This window comes from Perca fluviatilis, chromosome 5, assembly GCF_010015445.1.
Source record: "Perca fluviatilis chromosome 5, GENO_Pfluv_1.0, whole genome shotgun sequence".
Taxonomy (NCBI): Eukaryota; Metazoa; Chordata; class Actinopteri; order Perciformes; family Percidae; genus Perca; species Perca fluviatilis.
The window spans coordinates 39,096,452-39,121,317 of NC_053116.1; the positions used below are offsets into that span (position 1 = coordinate 39,096,452).

Genomic DNA, 24,866 nt, shown 5'->3' on the forward strand with positions numbered 1-24,866 from the left:
GTTTGTCTGTCTGTTTTGTTGTTGTTGTTTCTGTCTGTGTGTGTTTGTTTGTGTGTGTGTTTCTGTTTTGTGTCTGTGTGTGTGTTGTGTGTCTGTTTGTGTGTGTGTCTGTCTGTGTGTGTGTGTGTGTGTGTGTGTCTGTGTGTGTTTGTTTGTGAGTGTGTGTGTCTGTTTGTGTGTGTGTGTGTGTGTGTGTGTGTGTCTGTGTGTGTGTGTGTGTGTGTGTGTCTGTCTGTGTGTGTTTGTTTGTGTGTGTGTGTGTGTGTGTGTGTGTGTGTGTGTCTGTATGTGTGTGTGTGTGTGTGTCTGTATGTCTGCCTGTCTGTGTGTGTCTGTTTGTGTCTATGTGTGTGTGTGTCTGGTTTTGTGTGTGTGTGTGTGTGTGTGTGTGTGTGTGTTGTGCGTATTGTGTGTGTTGCGTGTGTGTGTGTGTGCGTGTGTGTGTGTGTCTATGTGTGTGTGTGTCTGGTTTTTGTATGTGTGTGTGTGCGTATTTGTGTGTGTGCGTGTGTGTGTGTGTGTGTGTGTGTGTGTGTGTGTGTGTGCGTGTGTGTGTGTGTGTGTGTGTGTGTGTGTGCGTGTGTGTGTGTGTGTGTGTGTGCGTGTGTGTGTGCGTGTGTGTGTGTGTGTGTGTGTGTGTGCGTGTGTGTGTGTGTGTGTGTGCGTGTGTGTGTGCGTGTGTGTGTGTGTGTGTGTGTGTCCTGTAGGTGGCGCTGTGCTGTGTCCTCTGCAGTGTGTGTGTGAGACGAGGCCCTGGTACACCCCCCAGTCTGTGTATCATCAGGCCAGGACGGTCGACTGCAACGAACTCCATCTGCACAGAGTCCCGGCCAACGTTTCCTCCCACACACAGGTACGCAACTAGGGCTGTCCAAATGAAGACGGTAAGAAGTTGTTAAAGGTCCCATGGCATGACAATTTCCCTTTATGATTTTTTTTAACATTAATATGAGTTCCCCCAGCCTGCCTATGGTCCCCCAGTGGCTAGAAATGGTGATAGGTGTAAACCGAGCCCTGGGTATCCTGCTCTGCCTTTGAGAAAATGAAAGGGCAGGACCACTAAGGTCTATATAAAAGAGACTTCAGATACAGTATTAGGGGACCACTAAGGTCTATATAAAAGAGACTTCAGATACAGTATTAGGGGACCACTAAGGTCTATATAAAAGAGACTTCAGATACAGTATTAGGGGACCACTAAGGTCTATATAAAAGAGACTTCAGATACAGTATTAGGGGACCACTAAGGTCTATATAAAAGAGACTTCAGATACAGTATTATGGGACCACTAAGGTCTATATAAAAGAGACTTCAGATACAGTATTAGGGGACCACTAAGGCCTATATAAAAGAGTCTTCAGATCCAGTATTAGGGGACCACTAAGGTCTATATAAAAGAGACTTCAGATCCAGTATTAGGGGACCACTAAGGTCTATATAAAAGAGACTTCAGATACAGTATTATGGGACCACTAAGGTCTATATAAAAGAGACTTCAGATACAGTATTAGGGGACCACTAAGGTCTATATAAAAGAGACTTCAGATACAGTATTAGGGGACCACTAAGGTCTATATAAAAGAGACTTCAGATACAGTATTAGGGGACCACTAAGGTCTATATAAAAGAGACTTCAGATACAGTATTAGGGGACCACTAAGGTCTATATAAAAGAGACTTCAGATACAGTATTAGGGGACCACTAAGGTCTATGTAAAAGCATCCAAAGAGCACCATGTCATGGGACCTTTAAGCCAAACTCCTCCATCTTTGGACATGTCCCCGACAGGTGCTGCTGCTGCAGAGTAACAACATCTCCTCCATCACGACCGAACTGGAGAGTCTGACCAACCTCACAGAACTGGACCTGTCCCAGAACCACTTCACACAGGTAACACACACCTTTACATCTTCTCCTCCATTTGAAATGTACTCAGACTTTCTCGCAAAACAACCCTATTATACAGTAACAGTAACAGCATTTAATTCTATTCATTGTTTAAGTTAAATATATATCTGTAAGAGCAGAGCACATGTTGGCTTTTATTCTGAGATCTGAGTCACTGAGGATGACTCTATATGATTTAACTTAATATTGATAGTGCATATATATATATATATCAGATTAGTAAACAGAATGTGCCTTTGGACCATTGGATGAATGTATGCTGATAATTGGCAATGTAGATATTGCATTATAGATCAGCCACTTCTTTCTACAACAGTCGAGAACCCTTTTGCAATTATATACATGATGTAATCTGAAAACTGCTGCCCTGATTAAACAAACATAGTGGGATAGTAGTACACAGCTGTTAGACATCATATCATCATACAGAGATAGTAGTCTACAGCTGTTAAAACTTAGTAATATATATGGATTTTATAACTCACTGGTATTGGATCGGTAGTCGGTAGGGCTGCACAATTAATCACAATGTTATCGAAATCGCAATATGGACTGTACTGCAATATCCAAATCGCAGGTGGGAGGTGGCGCAATGTTTGTTAGTGTAAAATAAAATATGTAAAATATGTGTCAAGCCGTTCTGAATGAGGTACTGTGGCGCTGCGGAGATGTTCCAGCCTACACATCGTATCCTACAGTAAAATCGTATATCCTTAGTAAAATGCTCCTAGGCTCGTGCACAGCACGCGCACACTACGCTTGTTACACACACAGGGACGCACAGCAGCACACACACACACACACACACACACACAGACACAGCAGCACACACACATGCAGAAGATTACAAATAAAAATATTAGGGTGCAAATCCTCCATCATAACAGCAATGCTCCAAGGTCCAAACGCGCCTGGCTTTTAAAGGGAATGGGAGATGATCTCTGATTGGTTGATTGAACACACCTCTGATTAATGAAGACACTAAGAACAACCCTTTAGGACCAGGCGCCCGGCACACAGGACCCTTTTTACCACCAACAAACTAGCAAAAGTGGATTTGGACCCGCCCTAAACACACCTGCACCAGGAGCTCCACACCGTGACCTCAGATCGTTAAAATAGGACCCTTTGTGTTTACAAAACAGTTTTGCTCTAAGCTCCATGAAGAAGTGTGTGTGTGTGTGTGTGTGTGTGTGTGTGTGTGTGTGTGTGTGTGTGTGTGTGTGTGTGTGTGTGTGTGTGTGTGTGTGCGTGTGCGTGCAGGTGAGCTCCATGGGTCTGTCCTCTCTGGGCCGGCTGGTGACTCTGTACCTGGAGGAGAACCGCATCGAGGAGCTGGAGGACTTCAGTCTGAGGAACCTGTCCAGTCTGGAGGAGCTCTACATGAACCACAACCGGATCACCTCCATCGGACCCAAAGCCTTCGCTGGACTCACCAACCTGCTGAGGTAACACCCACTTCCTCTCCTACCCATAGGCGTAGATTTGAGGGGATGCAGGGGATATGTCCCCCCCCCCCTACTATTAAGAAAAGACATTTGTCCTCTTAAAAAAAATACCGTAAAACTTCAAATAATAGCCCGGGCTTCTATTTACCCAAATCGCCGAAATGCACCGGCTTGTATTTGAGACAGGCGTCTATAAGAGACAGGCCTTTAATTGACAATAGGAGGTTACCACATTATATTAAGTTTTTTTTAATTCGTATTATTCGTATTTCTGATCATTTTACGTGAGACTCTGACATGCTTTGCCCGCATGCTGTGGATCCACTCACACACGCTCACCTCCAGCTCTTCACTGACCTTCTTCCTCCCTCCACCTCGCAGTCTGGCCCTTCTGTCGTCTTCCTCGGACAGACGTTGCAGTTCTGCTTTATGTTTAGGACGCCATTCTCGCGCTCTCTTAGGATCAATCGAGAAACATCTTGCCGCTGCTTCTCCCGAGTTTTGTTCGGCAAATTTGACAACTGTCAGCTTAAATGTCAAATCATACTTTTTTCTTTTTGTCTCCATGGTGGCATTGAGAGAATTAAGAAAAACTGAAGACTAAAAGAAAGTTCGTTAACCTGTTTGTTATGTTGCCATAGTGATGAGACGTTTATGAACGGTTGCGTCTGTCACGTGAAATCAAATCAAAACATAAGAACAAACGATCTGACGGTATCAAATACAACCCGACACGGAAAAAAAACAAAAACAGACCAGGCCTCTATTTGAGACCGGCCTTTATTTACCCAAATCTGTTGTCACACCAGGCGTTTAAAAGAGACAGGCGTCTATTTGGGACTCGGCTATTATTTGAAGTTTTACGGTATATGAAAGAAAACCCACTCCCCAAAAGAGGTAAAAATAAGCTTGATGGTGTTTTTTGACCCCAACTGCTCCTTCCAGGCAGCGCTGTGACTGCTACCTTCAAGGCACCTAACCTTAACCTTAACCCTAACCCTAACCCTAACCCTAACCCTAACCATAAAAACAATGACTACGTTTACATGCAGCCAATAACCCGTTCAAAACCGGAATATTAGCAATAACCCGGTCGCGCACGGCCATGTAAACACTGGCAAAAACCCGAATATGCTACCTGGGTTACCCCTTTACTAACCCGAAAGTTTGGTCATGTATCGGCATATGCGTATCGGCATATCCCATCACAAGGAACATTGATTTGTGTTCTGCACATGTTCTATTCGCAAGGACTCTCGGTCTTTTGAGTAGAGGAACTTCTTGTATGCGCCAGAAAACATAGTTATAATAATAATTATATACTATAATAATATAGTTATATATATATGTCAATGCAGAAAACCTGCGCGCAGTATACCGGAAGTAAACAAGAAGTAGAGGTAAACCTTATACACTGTCTATGAGGTAAAGATGGCGAGACGCAGCACAGCACCACACTTTTGGAGCGAGGAGGAAACCGATTTCTTCATTAGTGTGGTGAAAACCATGAATATAATGTCTTCATTAGTGTGGTGAAAACCATGAATATAATGTCTTTTATTAGTGTGGTGATAAACCATGAATATAATGTCTTTTATTAGTGTGGTGAAAACCATGAATATAATGTCTTTTATTAGTGTGGTGAAAACCATGAATATGATGTCTTTTATTAGTGTGGTGATAAACCATGAATATAATGTCTTTAGTTGACGGCAGAAAGTACCGAGATAGTGAGATTTATAAGAAGGGGACCGAGAAGTTATTGCGTCTTAAGGTTGTCCGTAGGCTACGTCCAGACGCTAACCGTGCCTCGCCGTTTACATCGGGATATCGCCATTTGATTACAAATGCCGCGTATACAGGAGTAACTCTCTCTGCTCATGCATGTAAACTCACCTCAGCCTACCCATAGTCCACCTGCCCTCCTCCCTTTTTTCATCTGTATCTTGTTTTGTTCTACTTGTTTTGTTTGCTCGTTTTGTTTTGTTATGTTTTTATAATCTACCCTGCCCTGTAAAGCGACTTTGAGTCCATGAAAAGCGCTATATAAATTCAATTTATTATTATTATTATTATGTAAACGGGTTATTCCGAATGTTTCAGAAACCCGAATAGTGACCTTAACCCGACCATAACCCGAAAATTGACAGCTTGTAAACGTAGTCACTGATTAACTAAAAATAACCGTTAAGGGGGCTCAAAACGGATGGAAAACACGAACTTCCACGACACAAAAAAGGATTGAAACAGCAGCAACTTCTCACGAATACAGATAGGATTGGAGATGAGAAGTTTAACCGACACGTAACCGCGATCAGCTTTTGTGGGAAATTAAGAATCACCGTCTAGTAGCCTATAGACCTAAACATGAATTAGTAGGCCTGGGCCTGGCTATCGATTTTAAATGAAGATAGCGCACAAGTCCACACAGTAAAAACTGGCAATTGACCACCTAGGTCCACAAAGCTACCAAATGTTGAATTAGATGTGTTGAGTGGGTCACTAAAGAGGCGTTTTCATCCAAGAGACGCTGTGATTGGTGGATAGGATATGGAACAGGGGACTGATAGCGACATAACCAATCACACTATGACAGACGCTCCACTTAGCACCAACTGCAATGTTTAATTTTAAATGAATGTAGCCTATACTGGTAGTCTGGCACGCGTGGGTGCTCAGTATTTTCGGTATCAGCGCCTATGCACAGGACACACAGACAGGAAGTGACTCTGAGTTTGGGTGTCTCTGCCTTGAGATGGTTTAGAATCTCTTGAACGACCCCTAGAAGGTCCTCAGTGACCACACGCTCAACCTTTAGGAGTAACAGAGTTTCCTGCCCTGTGATTGGCCCTGTAGGCTCCACCTGAACTCCAACCGCCTGGTGGCCATCGACAGCCGCTGGTTCGAGTCCCTGCCGTCGCTGGAGATCCTGATGATCGGGGAGAACCCCATCCTGGGTCTGGAGGAGAAGAACTTCCTGCCTCTGGCGCGCCTCCACAGCCTGGTGCTGGCCGGGATGGGCCTGGCCTCCGTGCCCTCTGCCGCCTTCCTGGGCCTGGACTACCTGGAGAGCCTCTCCTTCTACGACAACCGACTCAGGTGAGATGGGATAAGATGAGATAAGATACGATACGATACGACGAGATGAGATACGATAAGATACGATAAGATACGATAAGATAAGATAAGATAAGATAAGATAAGATGAGATGAGATAAGATGAGATAAGATACGATACGATACGACGAGATGAGATACGATAAGATACGATAAGATACGATAAGATAAGATAAGATAAGATGAGATAAGATAAGATAAGATAAGATAAGATAAGATAAGATAAGATGAGATGAGATGAGATGAGATAAGATAAGATAAGATAAGATAAGATAAGATAAGATGAGATGAGATAAGATGAGATAAGATACGATACGACGAGATGAGATACGATAAGATACGATACGATAAGATAAGATAAGATAAGATATGATAAGATACGATGAGATAAGATGAGATAAGATACGATACGACGAGATGAGATACGATAAGATACGATAAGATACGATAAGATAAGATGAGATAAGATGAGATAAGATACGATACGATACGACGAGATGAGATACGATAAGATACGATAAGATAAGATACGATACGACGAGATGAGATACGATATGATACGACGAGATGAGATACGATAAGATACGATAAGATAAAATAAGATAAGATAAGATGAGATGAGATACGATACGATACGACGAGATGAGATACGATAGGACGAGATGAGATACGATAACATAACATAACATAAGATAAGATACGATACGATACGATAAGATGAGATACGATAAGATACGATATGACGAGATGAGATACGATAAGATACGTTAAGATAAAATAAGATAAGATAAGATGAGATGAGATACGATACGACGAGATGAGATACGATAGGACGAGGAGATACGATAGGACGAGATGAGATACGATAGGACGAGACGATATGATAAGATAACATAACATAACATAAGATACGATACGATACGATAAGATGAGATAAGATAAGATACGATAAGATACAATAAGATACGATATGACAAGATGAGATAAGATAAGATGAGATGAGATACGATACGATACGACGAGATGAGATACGATAGGACGAGATGAGATACGATAACATAACATAACATAAGATAAGATACGATACGATAAGATGAGATACGATAAGATACGATACGACGAGATGAGATACGATAAGATACGTTAAGATAAAATAAGATAAGATAAATGTACGAGAAATAGGACGAGATGAGATACGATAGGACGAGATGAGATACGATAGGACGAGACGATATGATAAGATAACATAACATAACATAAGATACGATACGATACGATAAGATAAGATAAGATAAGATACGATAAGATACGATAAGATACGATATGACAAGATGAGATAAGATAAGATACTATACGATAAGATAAGATAAGATAACATAAGATAAGATACGATACGATAAGATGAGATACGATAAGATGAGATACGATAAGATACGATACGACGAGATACGATAGGATAAGATAGGATAAGATACGATAAGATACGATACGACGAGATGAGATACGATATGATAAAATAAGATAAGATACGATACGATACGATACGGGACGAGATACGATAAGATACGATACGATACGATACGACGAGATGAGATAAGATAAGATACGATAAGATAAGATAAGATTCGATACGCTACGCTAAGCTAAGCTAAGATAAGATAAGATACGCTAAGATACGCTAAGATAAGATAAGATACGATACGATAAGATAAGATAAGATAAGATAATATACGATACGACGAGATATACTTTATTGTCCCCGAAGGAAATTTTTTTTTGACTCTGTCCGTTCTGCAGCGTTACAGAGACAAGACAGTGGCAATTGCAATGTATATAAGCACTGACCCTTAATGGGTATATGTATGTATGTATGTATGTATGTGGGTATGTATGTATGTATGTATGTATGTATGTATGTGGGTATGTATGTATGTATGTATGTATGTATGTATGTATGTATGTATGTGGGTATGTATGTATGTATGTATGTATGTATGTATGTATGTATGTATGTATGTATGTATGTATGTATGTATGTATGTATGTATGTATGTATGTATGTATGTATGTATGTGGGTATGTATGTATGTATGTATGTATGTATGTATGTATGTATGTGGGTATGTATGTATGTATGTATGTATGTATGTAGGTAGATGTAGGCATGTTTTGATTTGTTTTTTTCTTTTCGTATAATTTCTTTTATCTTTTTTTGTCTTGTCGATTTTATTCCCTTGAAAATGAGTTTGTTATTTTAAAAATGTGACAAGAGGGGGCCTTATATAAATTGAAGATTCTGACCCTACCCTTTGGTTACGACCAATACATTAATTCATTCAACACAGAATTACAGAAAAGATAACACCAAATACAAGTATCTCTCAACACATACTCTCATACAACACAAACATGCTTCCATAAACATTTAATAAGCACATTAACTACTCCTTTCACTGGCACTTCCCTTTAAACAACTCCGTTGACTGTATTCTCAGCAGTAAGTGTGGCACAGCCCTTGCACAGTACGATATTGCACAGCTGACATATTGCCCAACCCCAGTAGCCTACATATCGCACAAATTCCACAATACACTGACAATGCCCACTCCTCGTAGACTACATATTGGACAAATGACATAACGCACAACCGAATAGCCTACACATTGTGCGTTATGTCATTCTGTCTGGGGGCCACCGCTGGTTCACTGACTATACAGTACAGGCCAAAAGTTTGGACACACCTTCTCATTCAATGTGTTTCCTTTTCATTTTCATGACTATTTACATTGTAGATTCTCACTGAAGGCATCAAAACTATGAATGAACACATATGGAATTATGTACTTAACAAAAAAGTGTGAAATAACTGAAAACATGTCTTATATTTTAGATTCTTCAAAGTAGCCACCCTTTGCTTTTTTTTTATTAATAAGGGAAAAACTTCCACTAATTAACCCTGACAAAGCACACCTGTGAAGGTGAAACCATTTCAGGTGACTACCTCATGAAGCTCATTGAGAGAACACCAAGGGTTTGCAGAGTTATCAAAAAAAGCAAAGGGTGGCTTCTTTGAAGAATCTAAAAGATAAGACATGTTTTCAGTTATTTCACACTTTTTGTTTAAGTACATAATTCCATATGTGTTCATTCATAGTTTTGATGCCTTCAGTGAGAATCTACAATGTAAATAGTCATGAAAATAAAGAAACACATTGAATGAGAAGGTGTGTCCAAACTTTTGGCCTGTACTGTAGGTTCACATGCACATAATATTCAGAGATAATATTCAGACTAAGGGACAATTTATGCTTCTGCGTTAAATCGACACCCATAAAGTTGTCTAAAAAGAGGAATAAAAAAATCATCTTTTGGAAATTGATCTTAATGCCTTAATGAAAATTTTTTTTGAAATGGCCAATAATATAAATCCTTATTATGGAGAAAATTTATTTTTTTAACTTGTGGAACCACACTGTTCTATCCAAGGGGGTGAGCTTCGCTTCAGAACTTGAACCTCCTATGGCGCCATTTTGTTGCTACCGAGCCATCACCTCCCGTTAGCATCCCATTGACTCCCATTCATTCTGACGTCACTTTGACAGAGAATAACTTCACATCTGAAGAGTTTAAAGACTCTATTTGTCCGTTGTTTATTTCTAAAGAAACACGACAATGTATAAAAGGCTCCATTACCTTGTAGCTCACGTTATGGCTCCGTAGCAGACGCTTTTATAACAATAGGCTAAACGATTGGGTCATAACCCGCGAGACTTACTGTCACACAGTAGAGGAATTACCGTATAGTACGCGGAGAAGCTCACAGGCAGTTTGGACTTCCATTAGCTGTTTAGGTTTAATGACTAATGTTAACTAGCATGTTAGTGATCAGTAATTAGCCTGTGCCTATGTTATCTCCTTACATATACCTACGCTCTCCGTCTCTGTAAGATTGGGAATGATTGAGATTTCTCTCGGCACAGCTACCAGAAGACTTCACACTTTCAGACAGGTTGCTCACGTCACATCTACGTCTTCAAGCTCAGTTGGAGGCTGCTCAGTAACGCTCAGCCAGCACCGGGAAACAGACTTCTGATATCCTCCACTGGTCTCGTACAGAGACACGGGACCTGCTGGTCCAGTTTATATATATACTGTCTATGGTTCTCTCTGCAGGTCTGTACCGCGTGACGCTCTGAGCATGCTCCCTAACCTGAAGTTCCTGGACCTGAACAGGAACCCGATCAGCCGAGTCCAGCAGGGAGATTTCCAGAACCTTCAGCACCTGGAGGAGCTGAGGTCGGTCTGAGACGCAGAGATGTCCTTTTGAGTCCTTAATGTTTGGGTATCTCTGATGCTCGGAGTTACCTGACTATTGATTGGATGTGTATCTGAAACTAGATCGGACTGATATGTTGATTGTGTTTCAGTCTGAACAACATGGAGGAGCTGCTGATGGTGGAGCGAGCCGCTTTCCAGAACCTTCCGGAAATCGCTAAGCTGGAGATCTGCAGCAACCCACGGCTGTCTTACATCGACCCACAAGCCTTCAGGTAACTGTCTGTCTGCCTCTCTGCCTCTCTGCCTGCCTGCCTGTTTGTCTGTCTGTCTGTCTGTCTGTCTGCCTGTCTGCCTCTCTGCCTGCCTGCTTGTCTGTCTGTCTGTCTGCCTGTCTGTCTGCCTGCTTGTCTGTGTGTCTGTCTGTCTGTCTGCTTATCTGCCTGCCTGCTTGTCTGTCTGTCTGCCTACATGCCTGCCTGTCTGTCTGTCTGCCAGCCTGCCTCTCTGCCTGCCTGCTTGTCTTTCTGTCTGTCTGTCTGTCTGTCTGTCTGTCTGCCTACATGCCTGCCTGTCTGTCTGTCTGTCTGTCTGTCTGCCTGTCTTCCTCTCTGCCTGCCTGCCTGTCTGTCTGCCTGCCTGTCTGTCTGTCTGTCCGTCCGTCTCTGTCTGTCTGCCTCTCTGCCTGTCTGTCCGTCCGTCCGTCTCTGTCTGTCTGTCTGTCTGTCTGCCTGTCTGTCTGATTGAAGAAAAATCTAAAGCTGACTTATTTCTGTTCTTTCTTCTTTTCTTCATCTCTCCTCTCCTCCTTACCTTTCCTTGTCTCTCCTCTCGTTTCCTCCTCCCCTCTTTATTGCCCTCGTCTCCTCTCCTCTTCTCTTGTTTCCTCTCCTCTTCTCTTGTTTCCTCTCCTCTCCTCTTGTTTCCTCTCCTCTTCTCTTGTTTCCTCTCCTCTCCTCTTGTTTTCTCTCCTCTCCTCTTGTTTCCTCTCCTCTCCTCTTGTTTCCTCTCCTCTTCTCTTGTTTCCTCTCCTCTTCTCTTGTTTCCTCTCCTCTCCTCTTGTTTCCTCTCCTCTCCTCTTGTTTCCTCTCCTCTTCTCTTGTTTCCTCTTCTCTCCTCTTGTTTCCTCTCCTCTCCTCTTGTTTCTTCTCCTCTTCTCTTGTCTCCTCCCCCCCACCCCCCTCCTCCCTCCTCAGTGAGCTGTCCTCCCTGAGGACTCTCCTCCTCCACAGTAACCAGCTGAGCCTCCTCTCCTCCTCCCTCCTCTCCTCCCTCCCTTCCCTGGAGGAGGTGTCTCTCCACTCTAACCCCCTGCGGTGTGACTGTCTGTCCTCCTGGGGGCCTCACCTGGGGAACCAGTCGCACCTGAAGATGCTCGAGTCCTCCATCACGCTGTGCTCCTCACCGCCTCACCTGATTGGCCGGGAGCTGCAGGAGGTGGTGGGGGCCGGGTGGGGGGGTGTCGATGGCGATGGCGATGGTGGTGGCGGCGAGGGGGGCGGAGCCAACAGCTGCCTGCCTCACATCTCTCCTCACGCCTTCCCGCCCGCCATGAACATCAGCGCTGGGCAGCCAATCACACTGGAGTGCTGGGCGGACGCTGACCCCGCCCCCCAGTTCTACTGGGTGACGCCCACTGGAGACAAGGTGTGTGTGTGTGTGTGTGTGTGTGTGTGTGTGTGTGTGTGTGTGTTTTGTGTGTTTGTGTGTGTGTGTTTGTGTTTTGTGTGTGTGTTTGTGTTTTTGTTTTTGTTGTTGTGTTGTTGTTGTGTGTGTTGTTGTTTTTTGTATTGTGTGTTTGTGTGTGTGTTTTATTTGTGTGTTTGTACTGTATGTTTGTGTGTGTGTGTGTGTGTGTTGTGAGAGTGTGTGTGTGTTTGTGTGTGTTTGTACTATGTTTGTGTGTGTATGTGTGTGTGTGTGTGTTTGTGTGTGTTTGTGTGTGTGTGTGTGTGTGTGTGTGTGTGTGTGTGTGTGAGTGTGTGTGTGTGTGTGTGTGTGTGTGTGTGTGTGTGTGTGTGTGTTTGTATGTATGTGTTTGTGTGTGTGTGTGTGTGTGTGTGTGTGTGTGTGTGTGTGTGTGTGTGTGTGTGTGTGTGTGTGTGTGTGTGTGTGGGTGTGTTTGTATGTGTGTGTGTGTGTGTGTGTGTTTGTACTGTATGTTTGTGTGTGTGTGTGTGTGTGTGTGTGAGAGTGTGTGTGTGTGTTTGTGTGTGTTTGTACTATGTTTGTGTGTGTATGTGTGTGTGTGTGTGTGTGTGTGTGTGTGTGTGTGTGTGTGTGTGTTTGTTGTTGTGTGTGTGTGTGTGGGACACACAGCAGCACACACACATGCAGAAGATTACTAATAAAAATATTAGGGTGTAAATCCTCCATCATAACAGCAATGCTCCAAGGTCCAAACGCGCCTGGCTTTTAAAGGGAATGGGAGCTGCTCTCTGATTGGTTGATTGCATGTTACGCCCAAAACACACCTCTGATTAATGAAGACACTAAGAACAACCCTTTAGGACCAGGCGCCCGGCACACGGACACTTTTTACCGCCAACAAACTAGCAAAAGTGGATTCGTACACGCCCTTTTTGGGAAGGACTGATGGGTGTGTCTCTGTTGTTGTCTTTCCTCACCTGGTCAGGTGAGCTCGGAGGCGGTGGCTGCACCAATCATATCAGAGGAGGGGCGTGGCCTGAGCAGCAGGAGGAAGAAGAAGAAGCATCGTGTGTCGGAGCCCGGAGCGCTGGTGATCGAACACGCCGAGCCGTCAGACACAGGTCGGTCACATCCGGCCTGCACCCCAATTCTCTGTCCCAACAACTTCTTCTTCATCTGCGTCATCCTAAAGCTCACTTCATTCACAGCACACAGAAACAAAATGAAACTAAAAGCCGTCTGGGTTCGTGGTTGTTATTCTAAGTGTCTGACAACATTATGGGATGGATCCCTACAGAGATAGACCTTTTAGTTAAAGAGTAAGATCCTTTTAGTTTAACATGAAACAGCCCCGAAATCACCATCACCAAACTCCACCAGACTCCATGTAAATAATCAGGACTTTTAGCGTGTATAGAGCCAGCATATCTCCACCAGACTCCATGTAAATAATCAGGACTTTTAGCGTGTATAGAGCCAGCATATTTCCACCAGACTCCATGTAAATAATCATGACTTTTAGCGTGTATAGAGCCAGCATATCTCCACCAGACTCCATGTAAATAATCAGGACTTTTATCATCGTAAAACACACTTCATTCAAAGTGGACAGAAACTAAATAAAACTACCAAAAGCCGTCTTGGTTCATCTTTCCACTGTTCCAACAATCACCACTCTGGTTTGGTTGAAATAAACCCTTAATTCACCCATTTACATGTGGAGATATGCTGGCTCTATACACGCTAAAAGTCCTGATTATTTACATGGAGTCTGGTGGAGATATGCTGGCTCTATACACGCTAAAAGTCCTGATTATTTACATGTTAGTGGAGATATGCTAGCTCTATACATGCTAAAAGTCCTGATTATTTACATGGAGTCTGGTGGAGATATGCTGGCTCTATACAGCTAAAGTCCTGATTATTTACATGGAGTCTGGCGGAGATATGCTGGCTCTATACACGCTAAAAGTCCTGTTTATTTACATGGAGTCTGGTGGAGATATGCTGGCTCTATACACGCTAAAAGTCCTGATTATTTACATGGAGTCTGGTGGAGATATGCTGGCTCTATACACGCTAAAAGTCCTGTTTATTTACATGGAGTCTGGTGGAGATATGCTGGCTCTATACACGCTAAAAGTCCTGATTATTTACATGGAGTCTGGTGGAGATATGCTGGCTCTATACACGCTAAAAGTCCTGATTATTTACATGGAGTCTGGTGGAGATATGCTGGCTCTATACACGCTAAAAGTCCTGATTATTTACATGGAGTCTGGTGGAGATATCCTGGCTCTATACATGCTAAAAGTCCTGATTATTTACATGGAGTCTGGTGGAGATATGCTGGCTCTATACACGCTAAAAGTCCTGATTATTTACATGGAGTCTGGTGGAAATATGCTGGCTCTATACACGCTAAAAGTCCTGTTTATTTACATGGAGTCTGGTGGAGTTTGGTGATGGTGAATTCGGGGCTGTTTCATGTTAAACTAAAAGGATCTTACTCTTTAACTAAAAGGTCTATCTCTGTAGGGATCCATCCCATAATGTTGTCAGACACTTAGAATAATAATCTGAGTCTGTCAGCGGCAACAACAGAACTTTTAGTGGACACTAACTAAAAACATTTGTCCTGTAGGGCTACATTGCAGCACAGTTCATGACTGCCAGTTACAGCGTTCTGGCTTAATACTGGACCACAATAGTAACTGAAATACTGAGAATACCCCTTAACATTGCATCTCTTTCGCTCTCTCTCTTTCAGGTGTGTATACCTGCGTAGCCTGGAACATGGAAGGTGCAGACACGAAGAGCGTCTCGGTGTTGGTGGACTCCCAGGGGTCTGTGGGCTCGTGGTTGGGCGGAGGGATCCGGTGGGGCGGTGAGCCCAGCAGAGAGCAGCCATGGCTGGGGAACTCGTCCAGCGCTGCAGCCTCTCTGGTGGTCCTGGCGAAGGTACCTTAAATGTGTTTCTATATATTTCTGTTACATCTGTTGTGTACTTTACATGTTTTTTTATCGTGAGAATAACGTTCTTTTTGGCCTAGCAAACTTTGTAGTTTTTTCCACATGCTGTTGCATCAACTAGTAAAGTTAGAAAAACTACAACACCACACCGGATCTAGCTAGACCGGAAACACAACAACAGGCACGCCACACACACTGGTTTGGGCTCGCGAGCCGGCCAAAGAGTAGCAGGCTAACGGTACGCTTTGAGTGGATGGCGAGCACGAGACGCCGAAATGGACGCCAGTAAGATTCTGAATGGAAAGTTTACTTTTAAAAAGTTGCCAAATGGTTCCATTGACGAGATCAAAGTGATCTGTGTGTGTTTTGTGGTTGAGAACTGAGCTATCATCGCAGCACGTCCAGTCTGAAATACCAGCTGATGGCCAATCACACAGCTGATGGCCAATCACACAGCTGATGGCCGAGCGCACAGCTGATGGCCGATCACACAGCTGATGGCCGATCACACAGCTGATGGCCGAGCGCACAGCTGATGTCCGAGCACACAGCTGATGTCCGAGCGCACAGCTGATGGCCGAGCGCACAGCTGATGGCCGAGCACACAGCTGATGCCAATTCTCCCCCCCTTCGTCAAAGCCAGGCGACAAAAGCCCAAAGCAAGCCGATCCACTTTTCCATGTTTATAAGAGCATTAAAATGAGAAAAAATAATGGGACAAAAAGAAATCAAGGGACATTTAGAACAGATCAAAATGTGCGATTAATTGCGAGTTAACTATGACATTAATGCGATTAATCGCGATTTAATATTTTAATCGTTTGACAGCACTAACTAATATTATATTATTATTATTATTATTATTATTATTATATATCACTATACTAATATTAGATTATGCGTATCTTACGGCCGTAGCTGTATCCCTTCTAAGCCACAACCATCAAACTGAGGAGATTTGCGGTTGCTTCCTGTTCCCTGTGCAGGTTGTGCGCGCCCAGTCGGTGGTGTTGGAGTGGAAGTTGTATCCCAGCAGAGGAGCTTCGTCTGTGGGTCAGAACCAGCAGGACGGCCCCCTCCCTCTGACCCGGTGGACCAGCGCCACAGTGCACATTGACAACCCTCAGATCAGCTACACCGCCAAGGTGAACACATCCACACTCACACGCTTACACCAAGGGGGTAAGAGTCTGTCAACAGCACGTAGCTCCTATGGCGCCATTTTGATGCTACCAAACGATCACCCGACATTAGCATCCCATTGACTCCCATTCATTCTGACGTCACTTTGACAGAGAATAACTTTACATCTGAAGAGTTTAAAGACTCTATTTGTCCGTTGTTTATTTCTAAAGAAACACGACAATGTATAAAAGGCTCCATTACCTTGTACCTCACGTTATGGCTCCGTAGCAGACGCTTTTATAACAATAGGCTAACGATTGGGTCATAACCACGAGACTTACTGTCACACAGTAGAGGAATTACCGTATAGTACAGGAGAAGCTCACAGGCAGTTTGGACTTCCATTATCTGTTTAGGTTTAATGACTAATGTTAACTAGCATGTTAGTGATCAGTAATTAGCCTGTGTCTATGTTATCTATATATATACCGGCTATGGCTTACGCCTGTGTGCGGTTAGTTCACGGGTCTGTAATAACAGTGGGACAGCCGGCCGCTCCTCATTTGCATACAGTTGGCTGGATTCAACTTTATGCAAATGAGGAGCGGGTGACTCGACGCCCCGCTTCTCCAAAGTCCCCGCGATGCTCCCAGAATGCATTGCACGGCTGCTCCCATAGAAATGAATGGGAAGTGTGGAAATGGTGCTGACAATGGACACACACCATGAGTCTGTAATAACCCTTTCTCTCTCTCTCTCTCTCTCTCTCTCTCTCTCTCTCTCTCTCTCTTGCTCCCTCTCTCTCTCTGTCTCTCTCGCTCTTTGTCTCTGTCTCTCTCTCTCTCTCTCTCTCTCTGTCTCTCTCTCTCTGTCTCTCTCTCTGTCTCTCTCTCTCTGTCTCTCTCTCTGTCTCTCTCTCTCTGTCTCTCTCTGTCTCTCTCTTGCTCCCTCTCTCTCTCTGTCTCTCTCGCGCTCTTTGTCTCTGTCTCTCTCGCTCTCTCTCTCTCTCTCTCTGTCTCTCTCTCTCTCTCTTTCTCTTGCTCTCTCTCTGTCTCTCTCTCGCTCTCTCTGTCTCTCTCTCGCTCTCTCTCGCTCTCTCTCTCTCTGTCTCTCTCTCTGTCTCTCTCTCTCTGTCTCTCTCTGTCTCTCTCTCTGTCTCTCTCTGTCTCTCTCTCTGTCTCTCTCTCTCGTCTCTCTCTGTCTCTCTCTCTGTCTCTCTGTCTCTCTCTCTGTCTCTCTCTCTGTCTCTCTCTGTCTCTCTCTCTCTGTCTCTCTCTGTCTCTCTCTCTGTCTCTCTCTCTGTCTCTCTCTCTCTCCCCCCCCTCTCCCTCTCCAGGTCCCAGTGGATGTCCAGGAGTATAATCTGACTCACCTCCTTCCTGCCACCGAGTACCACGTCTGCCTCACCGTCTACTCCTCTCTTCCCTCCTCCTCCTCCCCCGTCTCCCCCTCCTCCTCCTCCTCCCCCCCCTCCTCCCCCATCTACACCTCCTGCCTGAACGTCACCACCAGGGAGACGGGCTTCTCGGTGGAGCTGGTGGCGTCGCGGCGCAGCAACGTGGCGCTGGCGGCAGTCATGGGCTCCATGTTCGCCCTGTCCATCATGGCGCTGCTGGTGGTCTACATGGGCCGCCGCGTGCAGCAGCACAAGTCCTGCGGCCACTCGCTGAAGAAGTACATGCAGCACGCCACGGCCGCCATCCCGCTCAACGAGCTGTACCCGCCGCTCATCACGCTGTGGGAGAGCGAAGCCGAGAAGGACAAGGAGGAGAGGGAGGCCGGGGGGGAGGAGGCAGGGGGGAGTCAGATCGACACCACCAAGACCTACATGTGGTAGCCGCCGGAGAGAAACGACTGGAAGAAAAGAAAGACTTTGGAGGGTTTTAAAGCGCCCATATTATGCTCATTTTCAGGTTCATAATTTGTAGGCCTATTTTAAGTTTGTACCAGAATAGGTTTACATGGTTTAATTTTCAAATAACACCATATTTTTGTTGTACTACACATTGCTGCAGCTCCTCTTTTCACCCTGTGTTCAGGTCTCTGTTTTAGCTACAGAGTGAGACATCTCTTCTTCTGTAGTATCTTTGATTGCACTCGCACATGCTCAGTAGCTCAGATCGTAGATCATGTCAGCTAGCTCCATAGACAGTAAAAGAAAGGCTGTTTCTCCAACTTCAGTCAGTTCCAAGGCAGGATCAGCTGGGAGACGTCTTCTAAACCATGGAGCACATGGAAGTAGTTCTTTTGGAGATTATGGTGAACTAGTGTGTGTTGTAGCAGTGCTTTGCTATTGAGAACGAGCTAGCATGCTAACGGTTGCAGTTAGCCAGCTCATTCCGGCTAGTGCCGTAGAAAGCCGTGCAGATGTTGAACAGCTCACCAGGAGACTGAAGGCAGGACACATTCAGAAACCAGATCTCACTCAGAACACCATGGATGGGTTGTTTTCAAAGTGTGTATGCGTGTGGAAGCACCAGAGACACAAAATAACACCCCAAATCACCAGAAAATGTGTTTTTTTTTTCATAATATGGGCACTTTAAGGAGGGACGGAGAGAAACGGGATGAAAGTTACCAGCAAAGACAGAAACAGATGCGGCTACGGAAGCCCTTTCCTGCCAAAAAAAAGAAAAAAGATCCTGTTAGTCATTATTATGAGAAGCTTTCTCAAAGTGTTGACTTAGTTTCTCAAAAATTATTACATTTCTTTACACAATGAGATAGTTTCGCAAAAATCTGTCACTCAAAACAGCGACGTATCTCAAAATAATGATGACTTATTACGTGAAATTAATGACCAAGTCCCTCAAATTCAAAGACCGTACATGTGGTAGCCGGACGAGACGGGTAGAGGCTTTAATCGGCAGAACGAACAACGTTTGAGGGTTTTAAGGAGGGACGGAGAGAAACTGGATGAAAGTTACCAGCAAAGACAGAATAACAGATAACAAACGCACCTGGCTGCTGAGAGAGAGAGAGACCTTTATCAAAATAACAACTTATTATGTAAAATAATGACTTAGGGTCCTATCTTGCAAAGCCCGACCCAAGTGTCTTTGCTAGTTTAAGACCGACCCAGTTGTCAGTTTCCCGTCCAGCGCCCACGTTGTTTAAACAGCAAATGCACCTGCACCCATCTGTGGCCCCATGGTCTTACAGGGAGGTGTGTTCAGGTGCATTCTGGGCGTGCTGGTCTTACAGGGAGGTGTGTTCAGGTGCATTCTGGGCGCGCTGGTCTTACAGGGAGGTGTGTTCAAGTGCATTCTGGGCGTGCTGGTCTTACTGGGAGGTGTGTTCAGGTGCATTCTGGGCATGCTGGTCTTACAGGGAGGTGTGTTCAGGTGCATTCTGGGAGCATTGCTATCTTGAGGCAGCGGGAAGTGATGGCACCATTGACCAACAAAAACCTGGTCTAAAGTCAATAACGCAGCATTTCATTGTTATTTTAACAGAGCATTAGTAAAATGCTCCTAGGCTCGTGCACAGCGCGCGCACACTATGCTTGTTACACACACAGGGACACACAGCAGCACACACACACACACACACACACACACACACACACACATGCAGAAGATTACAAATAAAAATATTAGGGTGTAAATCCTCCATCATAACAGCAATGCTCCAAGGTCCAAACGCGCCTGGCTTTTAAAGGGAATGGGAGATGATCTCTGATTGGTTGATTGCATGTTACGCCCAAAACACACCTCTGATTAATGAAGACACTAAGAACAACCCTTTAGGACCAGGCGCCCGGCACACAGACACTTTTTACCACTGTCAGACTAGCAGAAGTGGATTTGGACACGCCCTAAACGCACTCGGTCAACAAATGTTAAAAATAGAAATACATTTACACGATAACATGAGAGTTACTCTGTTTATAATAACGATGACACCGTTTCTAAATGAAAACAGCTTTAACCATCCTCTGTGATTACAATCAGAGGGGCTGGAATATCAAAACACCAGAATGTGGAGCTGGATGTCGTTTCTTAAACTGCGGGTTGGGGGCCGGTTATTGGGCCGCCGGCTGGTTTAAACAGGACGTCTGGCAGCTGAACTGTTTCTGCTCTTTTCCTTCCTTTCATCCTCTCTTCTGTCCTCTTCCCTCTGTCTCGGAGCACACTGACATTAACTGTTCTGTTGGCAAAACAAACATCTAGTTATTGTAATTTAGTTTAACCAGATGAACATGAACGCAGCGCTAACACGCAGCCGTACGGATTATTTCACTTTAAAGGTCCCGCATTCAAACCTACTGGACAGAAAGTTCAAACTTGCCAAAGCTAAAAGAAGTAACCAACTAGTCCCCCCAATACGACACAGGTACGTTTTCCATCCTCGTATCTAAAGAGAAGCTAACCGTTAGCGTTATGCATTCACACGTTGAACACTGAAGTCGGCTCGCCTGAAGAACGCTTCACACAAGAGAGCTGCTTTCTGTTTTTCAGTTTTTTTCAAATTTCATTTTTTTCCGAATCTCATTTTTTTCCAAATTTCAGTTTTTTCCAAATTTCAGTTTTTTCCGAATTTCAGTTTTTTTCAAATTTCAGTTTTTCTTCTGAATTTCTGTTTTTTCTGAATTTATTTATTTAAAATTTATGTTTTTTCCAAAAAAATTTTTTTTCTGAATTTCTGTTTTTTTCAGAATTTCTGTTTTTTTCAGAATTTCTGTATTTTCAGAATTTATTTATTTAAAATTTGTTTTTTCCAAATTTTTTTATTTCTGAATTTCTGTTTTTTTCTGAATTTCTGTTTTTTCTGAATTTATTTATTTAAAATTTATGTTTTTTCCAAAAAAGATTTTTTCCAAATTTATGTTTTTTCCGAATTTCAGTTTTTTTCCAAATTTCATTTTTTTCAGAATTTCATTTTTTTCAGAATTTATTATTTATTTATTTTTTTCCAAATTAGTTTTTTCCAAATAAATTTTTTTCTGAATTTCTGAATTAATGGGTAAGTAAACTCATAAAAACAAGGTTTTTTTTCAGTTTTTCTGAATTTCCATTTTTCCAAATTTCTGACATAACGAGATAGTAAACTCTGGACTAAAAACACCGTTTTCTTTTTCCACGTGAATGCATAATGCTTCCGTAGAAGGTTACAGAAGTTACATCATAAATAAAACGCTGAAACAAAGGTTCCTTCCTATTTTCTCGGCAGTTTAAACTTTTTACAGTTCAGCTTCGAACCAAAACAAACTTAACTTCCCGTCTGAATTCGGGACCTTTAATCTTCCGGAAACTTCACTTTACTTGACGCAGCATGAATGCATCACTTTTTCTATTTTACTCTCTTTGTTTTTGCATTAGGAGTATTTAAAAAAGCTCCATCACTGACACCACCGTTACGTCCGTGTGAAGAACTTTATCGACACCGTGTGCACGGACACTAACAGTGACCATGTTGTGCTTCTTCTTAGTCCACTAACGCAGAGTTGTAGTCTCTGTTTTATATCCTGTAACACTGAGTTCTGTTGGGTTTGTCTGGGTTTTTTTTTAAGCTGTTGGTGACGTTGCACTGCGAGGCGGAGGCAGGTGCTGCTGCATGCCTTTGCACTCATATTTAAGAAATGTTTGTATAAAACCACGTCTGTCCGACAACCTGCAAACTGTTCCCTTCGATCGGTATATGTTCAATACGTTCGGACTGGACAGGAACGCACTGCACACGCCAAAGAAAGAGCACACTAGGTCTTCTTTATGAAGAGTTTCTGCAGGTTTCACCAAGTCAAATTTAAGACCTTTTTAAGACTTTATCACAACATCAACTATGTCTTAAATTCAGCCAAGTATCGATACACTTGCACTTCCTCGTAGCTGGCGTATGTGCGACACGCCAATTCGTATGTCATTATTGGCGTGTTATCAAGACGCATACTCGCTTTTTAGCGTGTTTCTCAACGCCGTTTGGCCTCCATTGACTTTCATTACCTGGCGATTGCGTGTGAATTAACGCCGTAGCGAGTAGTATGAGAGGACGAAAATCCACGTTTATCTAAACCCAACTGTCCCGTTATTCTTTACCTAAAACCAACTGTCCCGTTCTTCTTTACCTAAACCCAACTGTCCCGTTCTTCTTTACCTAAACCCAACTGTCCCGTTATTCTTTATCTAAACCCAACTGTCCTGTTCTTCTTTACCTAAACCCAACTGTCCCGTTATTCTTTATCTAAACCCAACTGTCCCGTTATTCTTTATCTAAACCCGACTGTCCCGTTCTTCTTTACCTAAACCCAACTGTCCCGTTATTCTTTATCTAAACCCAACTGTCCCGTTCTTCTTTACCTAAACCCAACTGTCCCGTTCTTCTTTTCCTAAACCCAACTGTCCCGTTCTTCTTTATCTAAACCCAACTGTCCCGTTCTTCTTTACCTAAACCCAACTGTCCCGTTATTCTTTATCTAAACCGCTACTCCCGTTCTTCTTTACCTAAACCCAACTGTCCCGTTCTTCTTTACCTAAACACAATTGTCCTGTTCTTCTTTACCTAAACACAACTGTCCCGTTCTTCTTTACCTAAACCCAACTGTCCTGTTCTTCTTTACCTAAACCCAACTGTCCCGTTCTTCTTTACCTAAACCCAACTGTCCCGTTCTTCTTTACCTAAACCCAACTGTCCCGTTATTCTTTATCTAAACCCAACTGTCCTGTTCTTCTTTACCTAAACACAATTGTCCTGTTCTTCTTTACCTAAACACAACTGTCCCGTTCTTCTTTACCTAAACCCAACTGTCCCGTTCTTCTTTACCTAAACCCAACTGTCCCGTTCTTCTTTACCTAAACCCAACTGTCCCGTTCTTCTTTACCTAAACCCAACTGTCCCGTTCTTCTTTATCTAAACCCAACTGTCCCGTTCTTCTTTACATAAACCCAACTGTCCCGTTCTTCTTTATCTAAACCCAACTGTCCCGTTCTTCTTTACCTAAACCCAACTGTCCCGTTCTTCTTTATCTAAACCCAACTGTCCCGTTCTTCTTTACCTAAACCCAACTGTCCGTTCTTCTTTACCTAAACCCAACTGTCCCGTTCTTCTTTACCTAAACCCAACTGTCCCGTTCTTCTTTATCTAAACCCAACTGTCCCGTTCTTCTTTACCTAAACCCAACTGTCCCGTTCTTCTTTACCTAAACCCAACTGTCCCGTTCTTCTTTACCTAAACCCAACTGTCCCGTTCTTCTTTACCTAAACCCAACTGTCCCGTTATTCTTTACCTAAACCCAACTGTCCCGTTCTTCTTTACCTAAACCCAACTGTCCCGTTATTCTTTATCTAAACCCAACTGTCCCGTTCTTCTTTACCTAAACCCAACCGTCCCTTCTTCTTTACCTAAACCCAACTGTCCCGTTCTTCTTTACCTAAACCCAACTGTCCCGTTCTTCTTTACCTAAACCCAACTGTCCCGTTCTTCTTTACCTAAACCCAACTGTCCCGTTCTTCTTTACCTAAACCCAACTGTCCCGTTCTTCTTTACCTAAACCCAACCGTCCCGTTCTTCTTTACCTAAACCCAACTGTCCTGTTCTTCTTTACCTAAACCCAACTGTCCCGTTCTTCTTTACCTAAACCCAACCGTCCCGTTCTTCTTTACCTAAACCCAACTGTCCCGTTCTTTTTTACCTAAACCCAACTGTCCCGTTCTTCTTTACCTAAACCCAACTGTCCCGTTCTTCTTTACCTAAACCCAACTGTCCCGTTCTTCTTTACCTAAACCCAACCGTCCCGTTCTTCTTTACCTAAAGTCAACTGTCCTGTTCTTCTTTACCTAAACCCAACTGTCCCGTTCTTCTTTATCTAAACCCAACTGTCCCGTTCTTCTTTACCTAAACCCAACTGTCCCGTTCTTCTTTATCTAAACCCAACTGTCCCGTTCTTCTTTACCTAAACCCAATTGTCCTGTTCTTCTTTACCTAAACACAACTGTCCCGTTCTTCTTTACCTAAACCCAACTGTCCCGTTCTTCTTTACCTAAACCCAACTGTCCCGTTCTTCTTTACCTAAACCCAACTGTCCCGTTCTTCTTTATCTAAACCCAACTGTCCCGTTCTTCTTCTCCTAAACCCAACTGTCCCGTTCTTCTTTTCCTAAACCCAACTGTCCCGTTCTTCTTCTCCTAAACCCAACTGTCCTGTTCTTCTTTACCTAAACCCAACCGTCAATTTTTCAATTTTCAATTTTATTTATAGTATCAATTCATAACAGTTATCTCGAGACACTTTACAGATAGAGTAGGTCTAGACCACACTCTATAATTTACAAAGACCCAACAATTCCGGTAATTCCCCCAAGAGCAAGCATTTAGTGCGACAGTGGCGAGGAAAAACTCTGGACAGACCCAGACTCTTGGTAGGCGTGGCTTTA

The 24,866-nt window shown here is 43.4% G+C and overlaps 1 protein-coding gene across 1 annotated transcript; it reads left to right on the top strand.

Annotated features, from left to right (window-relative positions):
• Positions 1-679: 679 nt before the first annotated feature.
• On the top strand, positions 680-18,417 carry si:ch211-180f4.1 (uncharacterized protein LOC100144405 homolog; the record flags this gene model as incomplete). The annotated part of the gene is made up of 11 exons (XM_039799996.1): positions 680-853; positions 1,791-1,892; positions 3,174-3,358; positions 6,215-6,457; positions 10,649-10,771; positions 10,903-11,025; positions 11,947-12,397; positions 13,386-13,521; positions 15,171-15,361; positions 16,360-16,518; positions 17,835-18,417. Coding segments are annotated over 11 exons (2,388 nt in total), but the record flags the coding sequence as incomplete, so codon positions are not given.
• Between the last annotated feature and the right edge of the window lie 6,449 nt (positions 18,418-24,866).